General features: G+C 47.0%; 1 protein-coding gene across 2 annotated transcripts in view; it reads right to left on the minus strand.

Moving 5' to 3' along the window:
- The window catches only part of gareml (GRB2 associated, regulator of MAPK1-like), a 30,244-nt gene extending 14,171 nt beyond the window's left edge, over nucleotides 1-16,073 (minus strand). Inside the window, exons 1-2 of one of the 2 annotated variants that reach the window (XM_064340887.1) lie at nucleotides 15,120-16,073; nucleotides 2,146-2,286 (exon numbers count right to left, since the gene is read on the minus strand). In XM_064340887.1, the coding sequence (XP_064196957.1) occupies nucleotides 2,146-2,286; nucleotides 15,120-15,246 (268 nt within the window). In that variant the 5' untranslated portion in view covers nucleotides 15,247-16,073. The remainder of the gene's footprint in view (nucleotides 1-2,145; nucleotides 2,287-15,119) is intronic. The other variant, XM_064340888.1, reaches the window with a different exon arrangement.
- Nucleotides 16,074-17,306: the final 1,233 nt, after the last annotated feature.

Below are 17,306 nucleotides of genomic sequence, written 5' to 3' on the forward strand. Positions count from 1 at the left end.
CAGCCCCTGGGGTGGGGCGGGGGTGTGTGTGGGGGGGGGGGGGGGTTGGGGTGGCTCGTGAGTCACCCAGGAGTCCTTGGGACCTCACCTGTGGTAGCATTAGACCAATTTCCCAGTCAGGTAAACATCAGTCACCACATGGCACCTTCTGCTCAGTCCCTAACGCATTTATTTTTTAATTAAAGAGACACAATCATTACATTGTTAGGGGAGTCCAAGCATTTCATTACTCTGGCTCCAATATCTTCTGAGTTACCTCTCACCATCCCGCCATCCCAGAGATCAAAACCGTCAACAAAACCTGCTCCAGCTCTCAGGAGCATTACAGAACCAGGACTGAGAACCACAGCACAGTCAGCAGCCACGAACCCTGTCCATAATCACTGCATTAAATGACATTTCCACATTTATAATTCTCTCCTGTGTCAGAACACACAGAACCAAATGGACCTTGCTGTGTATATTGTGCTGCAGATCCAGGAACACAGGGACAGACCGATCTGTAGGAGCCATTTCGGCTCATGGCTGAAACACCTGTGCTGGTCTTTCCAGATGTGCCCTGGTCTTGGGTACACCAGCAGTAGTGTGGGTTTCCATGGCAAGGGGGTCCTGTTGGAGGTCAATGTAAACTACTGGACAAAGGCCATGAATGGTGGGAGGACAGAGAGAGAGGGAGAGGGAGAGAGACTATGTGTGTGTGAGACAGAGTGACAGGTAAAGAAAGAACTAGAGCAGGAGAGAAAGGAGGAGTCAGACAGAGAAGGAAAGAGGGAGAAAGACAGAGCGAGCCAGTCTCTCCTCTGGCAGACAACACAAAGGCAGTGGCTTGGCCTGGGCCCAGACAGCCAGCACAGCAGGGGGAGGGGCTTCAGGCTGCAGGGGGAGGGGCTTCAGGCCACAAGGGGAGGGGTTTCAAGCAGTCCTAGATGCGATAGGCAGTGCAAAGGGCAGCCTTTCAGGCCCCAGGAGGTCAGGAGCTGGTCATGTGACCTCCCAGACACAGCACAGCGTAGCACAGGGTAGCATAGCGCAGAGACGCACAGCACAGCGTAGCACAGGGAGACAGTCTTCCTGTAGGGGCTTCTCTACGAGAACATGACTGAATGAATAAACCCTCTCAACACAAGCAGTCGATATGGCCCACCCCTCCCCCCTTCACTCACTCAATCCTCTCCTCCTTAATGACCTGCCCTTCCTGTCATCTCTCCATCCCCATTCACAGTCTCCCCCCCCTCCCCCCTCCCCCACAGAGGGCTGTGATTAAGCTCACTGGATCTCCATTACACATTACTTATTTATCAGAGCTGAGCAGTCAGAGCATCCAGCACTTAGGGGCGCCCATTTACCCCGCCCCGCCCCCCCCCCCCCCCCGGCAGCCTCCCTGGATTACCTCAGAACCTCGGAATAAGACGGGATGCCCCCCCTCCACACACCCACACCCATCTGTCAATAACAGCCTCCGGTACTGACCATGCAGGCCTGGTCTTGGCGCCAAGTCCGGCACATTCCGCGCTCCCACCTCACAGCACTTCAACTCTGACCCCCCCCCCCACGCCCCCGCCACCCCCAACCTGGATTAGTGACTTGCTCCCCCCTCCTCCACAAAACCCAATGATCTCATGTGTCCCTCCTATTCGCCCAGGCGTGCACAAAGAGGCCAATCCGTTTCCAGGTTTCACACCAGCTATCTGCTCTTAATTATGTCATCATCCTCAGCCACAGAACCCTGAGCTCCAGCCACTGACAGTACAAACGATCCGCGGTGTGAGTGTTCAGCGTCCCGATGAGAACCCACGGACTAACCAGAGTCACTGTACGGCGAGCAGAGGGCAAAATGAGGGTCCAGGTCGAGAACAAGCGAATGGTCAAACACGAAATCCAATCAACAAACAAAGCAGAACCATAATTGAAAAGAATGAGCGAACGGCCAATCTGGAGATGAACCGGAAGGATGAGACGTGCAGCAGAGACAAAAGTAAACACAAACCTTAAGGCCTTGTGCATTTTTATGAAGCAGATTTTGAAGTCACTATCCTGTAATGACACTGTGTAACTTCATGAACTTTTTGCAACATCACATTCTATTACACAAATGCCAACTAGACTGGCCCTGCACCTCTGCCAGGACGCCAGGCTGGCACTCACCAGGGTACTGAAGAGGGATGTCGATTTTGGGCCCGATGACGTAGTGGCCCTCTTCCAGGCTGTGGGCAGTGACGGTGGTCCACTGGCGGCAGGAGTGCAGGAGGATGACATCCTGCTCCGTCACACCCTCCACATGGTCCCCTGCAGAGAGAGAGAGAGGCTCAGGCTCTGTACAGGACTCCTGTACCTGTGGCCAGGTACAGCAGGAGTACAGCACCTGGAACTGTGTGTAAAGCACCTGTAACTGTCTGTACAGCACTTGTAACCGTTTGAAGAGCACCTGTAACTGTTTGTAGAGCACCTGTAACTGTTTGAAGAGCACCTATAACTGTACAGCACCTGTAACTGTTTGTAGAGCACCTGTAACTGTACAGCACCTGTAACTGTACAGCACCTGTGACTGTTTGTAAAGCACCTGTAACTGTTTGAAGAGCACCTATAACTGTACAGCACCTGTAACTGTTTGAAGAGCACCTGTAACTGTACAGCACCTGTAACTGTTTGTAGAGCACCTGTAACTGTACAGCACCTGTGACTGTTTGAAGAGCACCTGTAACTGTACAGCGCCTGTAACTCTAACGTCCTACATTTGTATATCCCTTCTCCTTGTTCTGATTATTTATTGATTAAAGTGTCACTGGCTTCTTCCATGGCATGGTCACCAAGATCAATACCCAAATTACATTTTCCCAAACAAACCCCTAGAAGAAGAAAAGGTTTAAACAACTAGACATCCCAATCAGTCCACTCACTGGACTGGAACCAGAGAGTCAGTGAGCCTGTAAGCCCAGAGAGTCAGTGAGCCGGTAAACCCAGAGAGTCAGTGAGCCTGTAAACCCAGAGTGTCAGTGAGCCGGTAAACCCAGAGTGTCAGTGAGCCGGTAAACCCAGAGTGTCAGTGAGCCGGTAAACCCAGAGTGTCAGTGAGCCTGTAAACCCAGAGTGTCAGTGAGCCGGTAAACCCAGAGTGTCAGTGAGCCGGTAAACCCAGAGTGTCAGTGAGCCGGTAAACCCAGAGTGTCAGTGAGCCGGTAAACCCAGAGTGTCAGTGAGCCTGTAAACCCAGAGTGTCAGTGAGCCTGTAAACCCAGAGTGTCAGTGAGCCGGTAAACCTAGAGTGTCAGTGAGCCTGTAAACCCAGAGTGTCAGTGAACCCAGGTTCACTCACAGAGCACCGGAACCCAGAATAAGAATGATGAAAATAAAAGGTGTGATTTTTGCGGGACATCAGATGCAGGGCGTGAAGCAGAGCGCTGTTTCCGGAAAAACACGTTCTCGCCCACGGGACGCCGGAGACACAGCATTCCTCACGGTCCCGCGAGCGTAAACACAGCTCCTCTCTATCCTCACACTTCCTCACACTCCCTCACGCTCCTCACTCTCTATCACACTGCCTCAGACTCCCTCACACTGCCTCTCTCTCCCTCTCTCTCCTCATACTCACTCTCTATCACACTCCCTTAATGTCAAAAGCAGCTCTTCCCACACACTGGAAACTTGGACATGACTTGGGTGTACGATTCCCTCCCCAGTGAGGAAGCTGATTCCCTCCCCAGTGAGGAAGCCTATTTCTCTTCTCTTCATATGGGGAAACAGTTCACCCATGCATCCGTCTGAATGTGACCATTCTGCACAGGTTTTATATAGGCTATTTGACGCATGTCGCACTAGGTTTAGTAAGTACATGTGCAGTTTGGAACAGTGATCAAGCGGTCTTCTGACTTTACAATCCATTATTGACAATCCTCATCACAGTCATTCACCATTCTATTAGCATTCCTGCCCCGCCCCCCCCCCACCGACTAGCCCACTGTCTCCCAGGATAGAGACACTATATGACGCTCGTCTCACCACAGAATCACTCATATAAAAACACTTTGCTTTCAGAAAGGGGAGTTCTCAAAACATTAGCAATAAGCAAAATACAAACAGCAGAACTTATCCACAATATGGCCGTTCACATGCATCCCGCATTCATGCATTCACATGCAGCCCACATTCATGCATTCACATGCATCCCACATTCATGCATTCACATGCATTCACATGCAGCCCACATTCATGCATTCACATGCAGCCCACATTCATGCATTCACAAGCATCCCACATTCATGCATGAGGGTCTAACTGATGATAGAAATAAATAAACTTATAAATAGACCAGAAAACAGGTCTATTTATAAGTTATAGACTTATAGACAGTGACTGCAGAGAAACCCACTAATCAGCAACATCAGAGAGCAAGTTGTTTTAAAGAGGTGTGTGTGTGTATGTGTGTGAGTGGCTACAGAGCTCAGTCTGTACTTTCCCAGTTCATGGTGGATCCCTTCCTATTGTGCCTCATCACGATTTTCTTGGCAGCCAAATGCACAAATTTAGCATTTCTCTGTAAGAGTGCAACAGTTAACACCTAACACCTAGCATACAATTAACATTGTAACAATGTTCCAGAGTTTCTGCTAACATTGTAACAATGTTCCACAGAGCTTCTGCTAACAGTGTAACAATGTTCCACAGAGCTTCTGCTAACATTGTAACAATGTTCCACAGAGTTCTCCCTGACATTGTAACAATGTTCCACAGAGCTCTCAACATTCACACAGAGTTCCGCAGTGCCACTGTTGTTATCGTATCAACGTTCTCCAGTCCTACCGTTAACTGTAACCAAGGAAACAGCCTTCCTTTAAAAACAACACAGACTGGCTCTCTCCTTTATTTGCCAGGTCATACTCAAAGACAAAGCCCAGTGCACTCATAGATGGGCCAAGCAGGCATTTAGACTGCACACGGATCAGAGTCTGCCGCTTCAGGCCAAACTGGGTCCTCTGGAGACATGGAGCCTCAGGTATAGCATGGCAGGCGTCTGATCTGGGAGGGGGAGGAGGGGGGGTTGAAGACAAACATCCACCTAAACAAAGTGAATTACACTTCTTGCAGGATAACCAAGAGCTTTCCAGCACGGCCCTATTCATTCCCCATTATCCTCACCCAGAGCAGCTGGCCGGCTGCCAGGACAACCTGGCCCGGATTCAGCGCTGCTGGGCTGGAGCGCTGGCGACTGCTCAGCCACTACATCACGTCTGATGTCACAACCGCCCGCAGTTACTCAGGAGCCAGGAGCCCTCTCAGCCTGCAGTCTCGCCCGGTTCACACAAGCCTGGCCAAAAAGACTTCCAAAAAAACACCCACACCACCCCACACTGGCCCCACACCATCACACACCACCCCACACTGGCTCCACACCACCACACACCACTCCACACTGGACCCACACCACCACACACTACCCTACACTAGACCCACACCACCACACGCCACCCCATACTGGCCCCACACCACCACACGCCACCCCACACTGGCCCCACAACACCTCACGCCACCCCACACTGGCCCCACAACACCACACACCACCCCACACTGGCCCCACACCACCAAATACTGGCCCCACACTGGCCCCACAACACCACCCCACACCACCCCACACTGGCCCCACAACACCACACGCTGGCTCCACACCATCACACACCACCCAACACCACCACACGCCACCCCACACTGGCCCCACAACACCACACACCACCCCACACTGGCCCCACACTACCACACACCACCCCACACTGGCCTCACAACACCACACACCACCCCACACTGGCCCCATGCCACCACACGCCACCCCACACCATGCCAGTGATTATGTTCCATATGGATGTGCCAGTGATTATGTTCCATATGGACGTGCCAGACATTATGTTCCATCTGAATGTGCCATTATGTCCCATATGGATGTGCCAGTGATTATGTTCCATATGGGTGTGCCAGTGATTATGTTCCATATGGACGTGCCAGAGATTATGTTCCATCTGAATGTGCCATTATGTCCCATATGGATTTGCCAGTGATTATGTTCCATATGGGTGTGCCAGTGATTATGTTCCATATGGATGTGCCAGTGATTATGTTCCATATGGATGTGCCAGTGATTATGTTCCATATGGATGTGCCAGTGATTATGTTCCATATGGATGTGCCAGTGATTATGTTCCATATGGGTGTGCCAGTGATTATGTTCCATATGGATGTGCCAGTGATTATGTTCCATATGGATGTGTCAGTGATTATGTTCCATCTGAATGTGCCATTATGTTCCATATGGATGTGCCAGTGATTATGTTCCATATGGATGTGCCAGTGATTATGTTCCATATGGATGTGCCCGTGATTGTGTTCTGCAGACAGGCTCTCGGCCTCGGGTTGGAAACACTGCAGAGACTGAATAAGTGCGGCAGACAGACAGCAGGAGGAAAAGAAGAAAAGAGCAGGGAAAAAAGGAAGAGGAGAAAAAGAAGAAAAACACATCAAAACAAAGCCTCCATTGATCCCTCTCTTCCTCCCTCTTTCTCTGTATGTCTCTCCCTCTCTCCCTGTCTCTGTCCCCCTCTCCTCTCTCTCTCTCTCTCCTCTCTCTCCAGCTGAAACCAGACACCGTGTGGGAAACTGCTCCAGTCACACAGGGCTGCCCTGAGGAACCCCTGCCCATCCAGCCACGCAGCCAGAGACTGCGCCTACATCTCCATGCATTGGACAGGGCAGGTCACATGGTCCTGGGCCTGCCAGCCCATTGGCCAGGCCAGGTCAGGTGGTCCCAGTTAAGGGGGAAGGCCAGTGCTACCCTGCAGTGGCTGAGGGTGCAGGCTAGCACAAAGCTGGTGAGTGTGTCAGACAAACAACTCCGCTCCTCTCTATTCTGCCATCCCACATCCTGCTGAAGAAACACGTATTTGTAAGAAACAACACAAAACCCATTTAAATTTGAAAGTACATTTAAGAAAAAAAGAGATATGTTTTTAACCGTTTTATGGATAATACATTTTACCATTGAAATAAGCAGGCAAATTTCAAACAATTCAAGTGCACAGATTTCTATTGTGGATTTTTGTGAAAAATGAGCCAAGGCTGATGACTGAAATTCCAGCACTAATCTAATCACCCCAACCTCGAGCCATCAGCCTGCTGTGCACTGGAGCCAGACACTAGTGCTCTCTCCCTCATACGGGCACACACACACTAGTGCTCTCTCCCTCATACGGGCACACACACACTAGTGCTCTCTCCCTCATACGGGCACACACACACTAGTGCCCTTTCCCTCATACGGGCACACACACACTAGTGCTCCTACCCTCATACGGGCACACACACACTAGTGCTCTCTCCCTCATACGGGCAAACACACACACACTAGTGCTCTCTCCCTCATACGGGCACACACACACACACTAGTGCTCTCTCCCTCATACAAGCACACACACACTAGTGCTCTCTCCCTCATACAAACACACAGACACACACACACACTAGTGCTCTCTCCCTCATACGGGCACACACACACTAGTGCTCTCTCCCTCATACAAGCACACACACACTAGTGCCCTCTCCCTCATACGGGCACACACACACACACACTAGTGCTCCTACCCTCATACGGGCACACACACACTAGTGCCCTCTCCCTCATACAGGCACACACACATACACAGGGCAGGTTTTTGTGTTTTCTTGTCCTTCAGTCAAATCAGGACAGAGCAGGACAGGTCAGTAGGTCTTTTTAAACCATAAGCCTAACACTGAATATCTTATGTTCATCTCCAGCTGTGTAGACTAAGGGTCAGCATTTCACATTAATACAGATTAAATTAAAGTTTGGAGCTGGAGAGTATAAGTGACGTTTCCTAACCCAAACCCTCAACCTAAGACTGAACTAAGAAAGAGTGGAGCAATGTGGAGAGGACAGCAAACAGATATTCAGATGTATCTCTCTGCCTAAATATTAACTGTGTCTGCAAAGTAAACTCTAAACTGTAGGCAGGGGTCAGAGTCAGCTCAAAGGCGGACCCTGCCAGCTTTTGGGAGAAGGTTAAAAATGGCTCGATCATTGATTTTTTTCTGGACTCAAACAACCTAAAAGAAACAATGCATAATCCAGTCAGATGGCACAATATGTCACAATCTGTTCTTCCCCTCTCCCTGCACTGCCCCCCCCCCCCCAAAAAACCACCCCCCCGACCAGCAAACTCACCAACAAACCGCCTCTGTCAAACAGCCAGAACAGGAACACAGTGCTCCATCAGCATAGCACAGAAAGGAGCACAGTGCTCCATCAGCTCAAGACAAAAGCAAGGCACAGGCCATGTCAAGCAAGCAACAGAACAAGGACACAGTGCTCACATCAGGCAAAGCAACAGAACAAGAGCCAGCGCTCATCAGCATAGCAACAGAACAAGGAGCACAGTGCTCACATCAGGCATAAGCAACAGAACAATGAGCACAGCGCTCATGTCAAGCATAAGCAACAGAACAAGGAACACAGTGCTCACATCAGGCACAAGCAACAGAACAAGGAGCATAGTGCTCATATCAGGCATAAGCAACAGAACAAAAGCACAGCGCTCATATCAGGCATAAGCAACAGAACAAGGAGCATAGCGCTCACATCAGGCATAAGCAACAGAACAAGGAGTACAGCGCTCACATCAGGCATAAGCAACAGAACAAGGAGCACAGCGCTCACATCAGGCATAAGCAACAGAACAAGGAACACAGTGCTCACGTCAGGCATAAGCAACAGAACAAGGAGCACAGCGCTCATATCAGGCATAAGCAACAGAACAAGGAGCACAGTGCTCACATCAGGCATAAGCAACAGAACAAGGACCAAACACCACCAGCACATGACACATCCAAAAAGAAAGACCCTCTGCAGAGCACTAGGGGTGTGTGGGGTTAGGGTTTTATAATGCATGTTATTTTTAATGCTATGGTTTTAATGCACAATACGGGGGCAAAGAACCACTCATAGTAGAGTGCATTAAAACGATGTGACCACAGCTTGTGGATTATCCTGTTTACACCATGGCCACTTGTGAAAAAGCTAAACTAGAGTATTGACTTATTTTCTTCAGATGTTTTGCATTGAAAATGAAAGTTTATTAGCAAGAGAGGTACCGTTTCCCTGGCAACACGAGGACCAGACTAATATCTGTATTTTAAAAAAACTAAAAAAAAAACTCTCACATCCCATAATAAACATTAGTTTACAATAAAATGGAAGCATTCCAGCAAATACCGGAAAATGTAGATACTACCTAGCAACAAGACACTGTACCTAGCAACAAGACACTCATCCTTGCCCCTCTCGTTCAAGTCAAGTAGCAAGACAGTGTCATGCTAGGCTCAGTTTCACTCACGCAACTTAGTATTAAAATTACACTTGAACTTGGGTCGAAATAGTCTCACAGAATGTCCCTCATCATGGACAGCTAGCTAGCTACTGCACCTATATGGTCACAGCAAAACCACAGCGAAACTGTATCACTCAGTTGAGCACCTATGCCATGAGATGGATGGAGTACAACCCCATACAGATCCATATTGTGGACAACTGCAAAACGGAATAATTATTGCACACATTTACACCAAACTGTCTATCTAGCTGTTGATGTAACTCAGATATTTGGTAAAATAAGTGTTGTTGCTCTGTCTGAAACCACAGCTCCATCGCTGCAGCTTGTGTGAAACTGCTGGGGAGCTGGAATGTGTTTGTCTCCATTTTCCCCCTTAAATTAAAAAATGTATTTATTGAATTCATTTAAGCTGCTGAAGGGACGGTATGTTCTTGACCGTTTAACTTTCTTACAGGACTGCAATGTGTTCATTCTGTTCATTTGCAAAAGTAATATATTTTAAGTGAAATTAATTGAGGCAAGCTTTTTATATCGGAGTGTAATGGGTTTTGGGTTTGCGCATGATTTGAATGAATGAATAAATAAAAATAGCAATATATCACAGTATAAAATCACAATGTTTAGTGTACAGCAAAAACACGAAGAATCGCAACAGTATCATATTGTGACCCACGTGTCGGGATAATATGGTTGTGAGGTCCCTGGCGAGTCCTGCCCATAGAGAGCATGCCTTAAGTCAAGGGTGCACAACTCCGGTCCTGGAGGGCCGATCTGCGTGCTGGTTTTCGTTACAACCGATTACCATAGATATAGTTTTCCGACAGCTCTATAAACTATGCTGCTTCGCTCCTGCACTTGGGCTCAGTAAAATCTCTAGGATACACTAGCAGTCTGTGGCTGTAGCTGGTGCTTATACACGTCAGATCAAGATATGACTGGGCTAATTAAATAAATGTTGGGAAAATGTTCACACAAAATCCAGAAAATCCAGCCCTTGTTGTGCACCTCTGCCTTAAGCGCTGTGAAACTGTGCTTCCACCCCCCCCGACCTTCTATGATCTAATAATAGCCTGTGACCTGTTAGATAAAACAGTATTACACTTGACAAAGGGTTTCCTCTTCTCTGGTAACAGACCGGAAATATACACACACAAACACACACACACACACACCTGGAGAATCACACACACCTGACCACTGCATTATCACCTACAGAGGGTGGGCTTCACTTAAATGGGCATCACCCATTTCAATACACAAAAGGTTCCAAATACTGCTATCAGCATCATCAAAAAACAATAATAAAACAATAACAATTACATAAGTATTTACTCACTATAAGAAATACATCTATGTGAAATATTCATATTATAATACTTCTGTAAAATTTGCCCATGTGTCCTACAGTAAGACCTCGATCCTGGGATTCAAACCTGCAATGCACTCCAATAAATCCCAGATACAAGAATGGATCGGGGAGACTAACAACTAACTGGGGCGGAGATGGTTTGCATCAACAGCAGCTCACTGGTTTCAGGCAATCGTGGCACACTTCCTGTGCGGACGACAGTCACATCATTCCCAGGTGTTAGTGATTGATAGGCAGATGGTAGCTCCACCCATGACCTGGTTCATCCTGCTGCCCCAAGGTCTGTGGCCTTGGTCTCTCTGCACTGCCCACAAGAAGCTGAGGACAGATTCATTCATAATTTAGTCTGGCTTTGGACGAGTTACTATGGCGAGGGAAAACGCCTGATGTAAGGTTTATAGAGGTCATTGTCCTGCGCATAGAAAGAGGATGCCGATTGGTTGATTGGCCAATCAGTAATGACAGTAAACGCAGATGGTCACTTGGGTAAAACACACAGAGTTGATACACAATGCGCCAGCGGAGGTCATTCCGACATGCAGTTACCCCGAGAACCCCCACTTCCCTATGAGATGCCCATGCCACCACCATGCCCCCACTTCCCCATCAGATGTCCATGCCCCAACATGCCCACCAGAGAAAGCAGGAGAACGCTGTTTCAGCCTCGTGCCAAGCCCAACTTCCCTTCCGAGAATCAGAGACAAGAATCCTGCAGAAAAATCACATTCCATGTATTTATTCAAGGGCTGAATAGGAGCTGACCAATGGCTCTGTGCTGAGAACGCGTCATTATGCTGCTCAACAATCAGCACATTCACCCTGGGGAATCAGGGGCTGCACAGCCACGGCAGCAGGACCAGGGGTGACAAGACGAGCCGCCATGTAGCAAGAGGACACCACAAACAAAGACTGAAGTGCACCGTATCCTTCCTCAGGCATATTTATCTCTCAAAAACCTGTCCAACTCTCAAACACCTGTCCATCTCTCAAACACCTGTCCATCTCCCAAAACACCTGTCCATCTCTCAAACACCTGTCCATCTCGCAAACACCTGTCCATCTCCCAAAACACCTGTCCATCTCTCAAACACCTGTCCATCTCCAAACACCTGTTCATCTCTCAAACACCTGTCCATCTCTCAAACACCTGTCCATCTCCCAAAACACCTGTCCATCTCCCAAAACACCTGTCCATCTCTCAAACACCTGTCCATCTCGCAAACACCTGTCCATCTCCCAAAACACCTGTCCATCTTTCAAACACCTGTCCATCTCCCAAAACACCTGTTCATCTCTCAAACACCTGTCCATCTCTCAAACACCTGTTCGTCTCTCAAACACCTGTCCATCTCTCAAACACCTGTCCATCTCCCAAAACACCTGTCCATCTCTCAAACACCTGTCCATCTCTCAAACACCTGTCCATCTCCGAAAACACCTGTCCATCTCTCAAACACCTGTCAATCTCCCAAAACACCTGTCCATCTCCCAAAACACCTGTCCATCTCCCAAAACACCTGTCCATCTCCCAAAACACCTGTCCATCTCTCAAACACCTGTCCATCTTCCAAAACACCTGTTAATCTCTCAAACACCTGTCCATCTCCCAAAACACCTGTCAATCTCCCAAAACACCTGTTCATCTCCCAAAACACCTGTCAATCTCCCAAAACACCTGTCAATCTCCCAAAACACCTGTTCATCTCCCAAAACACCTGTCAATCTCCCAAAACACCTGTTCATCTCCCAAAACACCTGTTCATCTCCCAAAGGCCTGGTGTGCTTCCATTCAGGCAAAAATGGATACCTTTGTTGCAGGACGTCACCACTTGGGGGGGGGCACACAGGTTAAACTCGAGGAAGTGTGCCAGAATATGGCGATCATTGCGGTCACTGTTTGCTGGAGTAACTGAATTTGTCTCATCGCGGGCTGTACAGACTGACACTCAAACTGTATTTACATTTCCCAGGATGCTCCAGTAAATGCATGATTTTAAAAGGATTTATTTTGGTGCAATCTTCACCACAGTATTACGCTACTCTGAACCAATTCTGCCATTTTGCACACACTTATTTCAAGATTTGGTAGGAATTGACAGAAGATTATTTTAGTTGATAAGAAGCTTCTTTTTTTAATCTGGGAAATGTTCCCTGATTCCTAAAGGACAGGAAGATGTTTCTGGACTTTCTATGACGTGCTGGTCAAGTTTCGTAACTATGGTGGACCTTGCTCACTTCTGGCTAACATCTGACCTCACCACCGTGTAAGACTGACAGATTCCACTGGCTTCACTGGCACTACCTGCGGGACTCTCTACAACAAGATCAGTACAGAGGAATTACATATCGATATCAATTTAACTTCTGCAGAAATGTATCAACTATCATATAGTCACTGCACTACTAGGACAGGTGTCATACATCTTGGAAAAAAATCTAGCAAATTAACTCTAACTACACAGTAAAATAACAGGAATGTAAGCTCATCAGCCAAATAAATGTACAGACATCACTTCGAATTGTGTTTCTGGGAAATGCAACCGGTAATGATTCAGTGCACAATCCTCAGTACTGATAGAAATACGTTTCAGGCTGAACCTGAAGTTGGTGTACAAGCGTGCATAAGCAAGCACGTCTATAGTACTGTTGAGCAGTAGCTTAGCCAAGTTAGCCACAGTCACAGAGAATAGCCCATAAACCAGACTGAGGGGTCTAGAGCCACCCGAAGTGGAGTGTAAATTCATAAATGACCCAGTTCGTGGAAGGTCACTTGCAGAGCGCAACTTTCTTCCTGAGAGCTAATCTACACCTCCTCTGGGCTTACACCGGTAGCTTTAAAAAAATCACTCTTGAAATAGAGGGTGGAATTATCTGCTGGACCCTGAAACTAAGTTCCTCTTCCTCAGCCTGTGTCCGATATGTGCCTGGTCCACTCTGAAGTCTGCTTCCACTGATTCAACAGCATCACTGTTGGTAAACTCCACCCAGACATTAAACTACACTTAGCAACTTCAATACAAGCTGTCAGCACCGCAACACCTGCATGATAACCGGCAACCCAGCCCTGGAAGCCACACATATTGTGTAAAAAACCTGAGTGGATGTGGACTGCCTCCCACTGACAGCTGGTCCTGCTTCACGTTCTTTAGACAGTTCTTTGGGGGATATACAATTAGTTTGGGAAAGAGCAGTAAATCTGTGCAATGGATCTGTGCAAAATGGGGTTTCCTCCCATTTTAGCGCACTCGGCCACCAATAAACCGGAAGGGCACGTCTTGCACTGCAGTGAACTCTGTGTCCTAACCACAGATGATTTTTAAATAGCACTAGACTTGTTAGGCAGGCCTGTCAAAACCAGTAGCCCAAGTATTCACTGTAGCTGCAAGCTTCCAATGCACACAACACTACAGCTTGTGTACAGTAAGTTATCAAAAATAAATATTCCGAAGCACAGTATAATTTTGAACCAGTAGCGCAAACAACTGCAGCTCGACTTGAAACCCTTTAGGCAGCCTGAGGTTTTGTGGACAAGTGAATAAATCCGCGTGTGTTGGAGGAAGCAGGGTCACGGGGTCACATCCGAAAGTCAAATTGTGATCGAACCAGTTAATGTCTTCTTTCAGTATAAATGGATAATAAAAGAAATGTAAAAACAGGCCTAGCCCTACGTTCATTCATGGATATGTGGCTATTTGGCGTACCTCCCTCTTTGAGTGATCTCTCCCGGTCCCGACATAAACGAGCAGCTACACAGCTAAATTATGCATTCATCTAATTGTGGAATAGGACTTGCCTACCACGAAAAGTACCAAACGTATTCATCTCTCGCGTAATAATGCGTACATCGTGTAATAATTTTAATGCAACGACCATCCTTTGTTCCTGGAATAATTGTTCGAAACTTGGATGTTTCCTCTGACTGCGCTTCTTAGTATTCAAGACACTCGGTTGCTGATTACAAAATTTCCATATGAATAGCCGTGGATCACTTTTGGAATACAGCAGATACTTTGTCACCTTTAATTTCAAGTCTGAAATAACCTATTTATTTTACCAAAATATATATTTAATTTATGCTAGTTTTATTCAATGCGCAACTAGTCACACGGGTGAGTTTTTAATCAAATGTTGAACAACAAACAAGCGAAATTCCTTCCGTCGGAAATGCCCCGGCGATGCCTGAATGTTGTTTGGCTTCGTTACAGCGTAAGATCACAACAAGCTTAACATTTTATATCGAGAAAGAAAATAAAAAAACAGGTCTTCTTGTAAAAGTACAGATAAATCAGAGCAGCAATTTGAGAACACCCGCAGACCCAGCTTCGCAGCCTTAAAAAAATGTCCCTTTAAGAAAGTAAACTTGCCTGAAATTTCCTTACCTTGGCTCAACCGTACCAGCGTAGGCAGTCTAAATTTGCTGACGACCAAATCCAAAGGCAAGGACACCGAGCTCCATGCTATATCGGAAATGGTTGCAGAAAACTTGTCCATTTTTCCAACATCATAGACGCCTCGGAGTTTTAAGGGCTTGGAAAGAGGGCGAAGCGATCTGCAGCATCAACCGAAGTGTTTTAAGTCTCTTGAGGGGGAGTCCGCCGTGCTTCGCCATGTTGGGACGCCAATGGACTCGGAGTCGGAGAGAGGGAGAGGGAGTCCTTTCCCTCGAGGCTTTCAGTAGCACCACCTACTCTCTGAAACTGTCAGCTGAAGCCCCAACATGTCACGGAGCACCACCCTTCGTTACAGACAGCAAATAACTATCTATGCAATGCCCACAGCGCCGGACAGCTGGTGAAAGATTTATTTTATCTTTTTTTTTTTTTTACTCGAATCTAGTGCGCTATTGCAGTTCCGTGTGGCCTGCACACAGAAAACGAAATCGTTCCTTAGCAAACCGAGCTTGTGTGTATTGTAGTTGTTTAACAATAGCTGGTTGTGCTTTTTTTTCATTACACATGCGCATGCCATCAACCGTGCACTCCGAATGAGCTCCACGAGCGCTTTAAGGGGAGGTACCGAAGACACATCTCAACGTAAATGCAACGTTCCCGTTCGTGCAGCTACAATGCACGAGCGCGAGAGCGTCCGTACGGCATTTATGGACATCTAACAACCAATGGATTAAAACGAATAAAAACAACGGAAGCTAAATAATTGGATATTAGATGTGTACACTTTGTTGTGCAAAAAGTGATGTGATTTCTGCTGCGGGGTTCAAAACCTGTGCGTAAGACGTGGTAAACATCTGACCCAATTGTTGCAGCTTAACTAGTTTTTAATAAAGAGCATCTGATTAACAGAAAAGTACCATCCGTCGTTAGATCAACAGATTATTCACTAATGAACCTAATAGAGGTAATAAGCACTAAGAAATTGTTTTCTTTAAAAAATATCGTAAAACAAATAAAATACTGTAAAACAAACAGTTCTTAAGCCAGCTGGCTAACCTAAGTGCCAAGAGAGTGGTGGAAATGTGTCCTTTATGGTGGGCATTTAAAGAGTAATACTTCAGAATTTTTTGCCACTTCCTTTGTAAGGAGGTAGTAAATGGACCATCAAACCACTCAACCAATTTATATTACCGTGTGTGGATCCTTACATAAGAATGTTCAACTTAAGAAAGAAATTACTAAAAGCTGACAAAAGGCTCTTAAGGAATTAATGTTGTTATTTTTAGGAAGTGGAGCCCAGAGGGAGCGCTAGTGCTCGCTCTCCCTGCACAGCCCGTGTAGCACAATGACCATGTGACACCAGCAGATGGACATGTCAGCACAGCTCAGCACAGATATTATAGCACAGTCCTGTTAGTGTCATTCAAGAATGAGGAGGAGCTCAGGAGCATCTCCTCGGTTATATTCTGGAGACTGTTCCCATGGGCCCAGGACTTAAGACCTTCCCAGGGTGACTGGGTCAGCAGTCATGCAGTGGCTTTTTCTGGGGCCAGTCTTTCTGTCATAGCAGTCAATGGCCATATCTGAGTCAGCACACTTGCCTACTATTGAGTATGTGTGCCACTTTTATACTCAATAGTAGGTAAGTGCGCTGATTTGGACACAACCAGTGTATTCATCCCTGCTTAGTAGTTTAAGTACAAAGGTACATGGGAAAGGTCCCAGGTAAGGAAGCTATGGTAGCAGGAAGTTGTCTATACATGTTTGTGTTGAAAGGAGCACCCCATTTAGAATGTGGGGTCCAGGCAAGTTTAGGCACCAGACCAGCCTGTTTAGCAGTATGTGGGGTGCATTGTGATGTATAAACACAGGTGCATTGTCTGAGTCTACTGTCATTTCAGAAATGGTGGTCCCAACATTCAACACAAAGCATTCATCAGGAGGAGGGTGTAAATGTCCCCATTTCCTGGTTCCCAGTGAAGTGACAGTAAACGTCTTCATATACAAGAAACACACACAAGACATAATTATAAATACAATGACACTTATCACTGTTGGTAAATACAAATCTGAGTAAAACAATTTGTAAATTCATTAAGATGTGGATCTGCAGTTTTCACCTGTAGCTGTGGAGAGGAGATCAGGTGTTCCTGCAGGTTC

The sequence above is a fragment of the Anguilla rostrata genome, chromosome 6 (assembly GCF_018555375.3).
Source record: "Anguilla rostrata isolate EN2019 chromosome 6, ASM1855537v3, whole genome shotgun sequence".
NCBI classification, from domain to species: domain Eukaryota; kingdom Metazoa; phylum Chordata; class Actinopteri; order Anguilliformes; family Anguillidae; genus Anguilla; species Anguilla rostrata.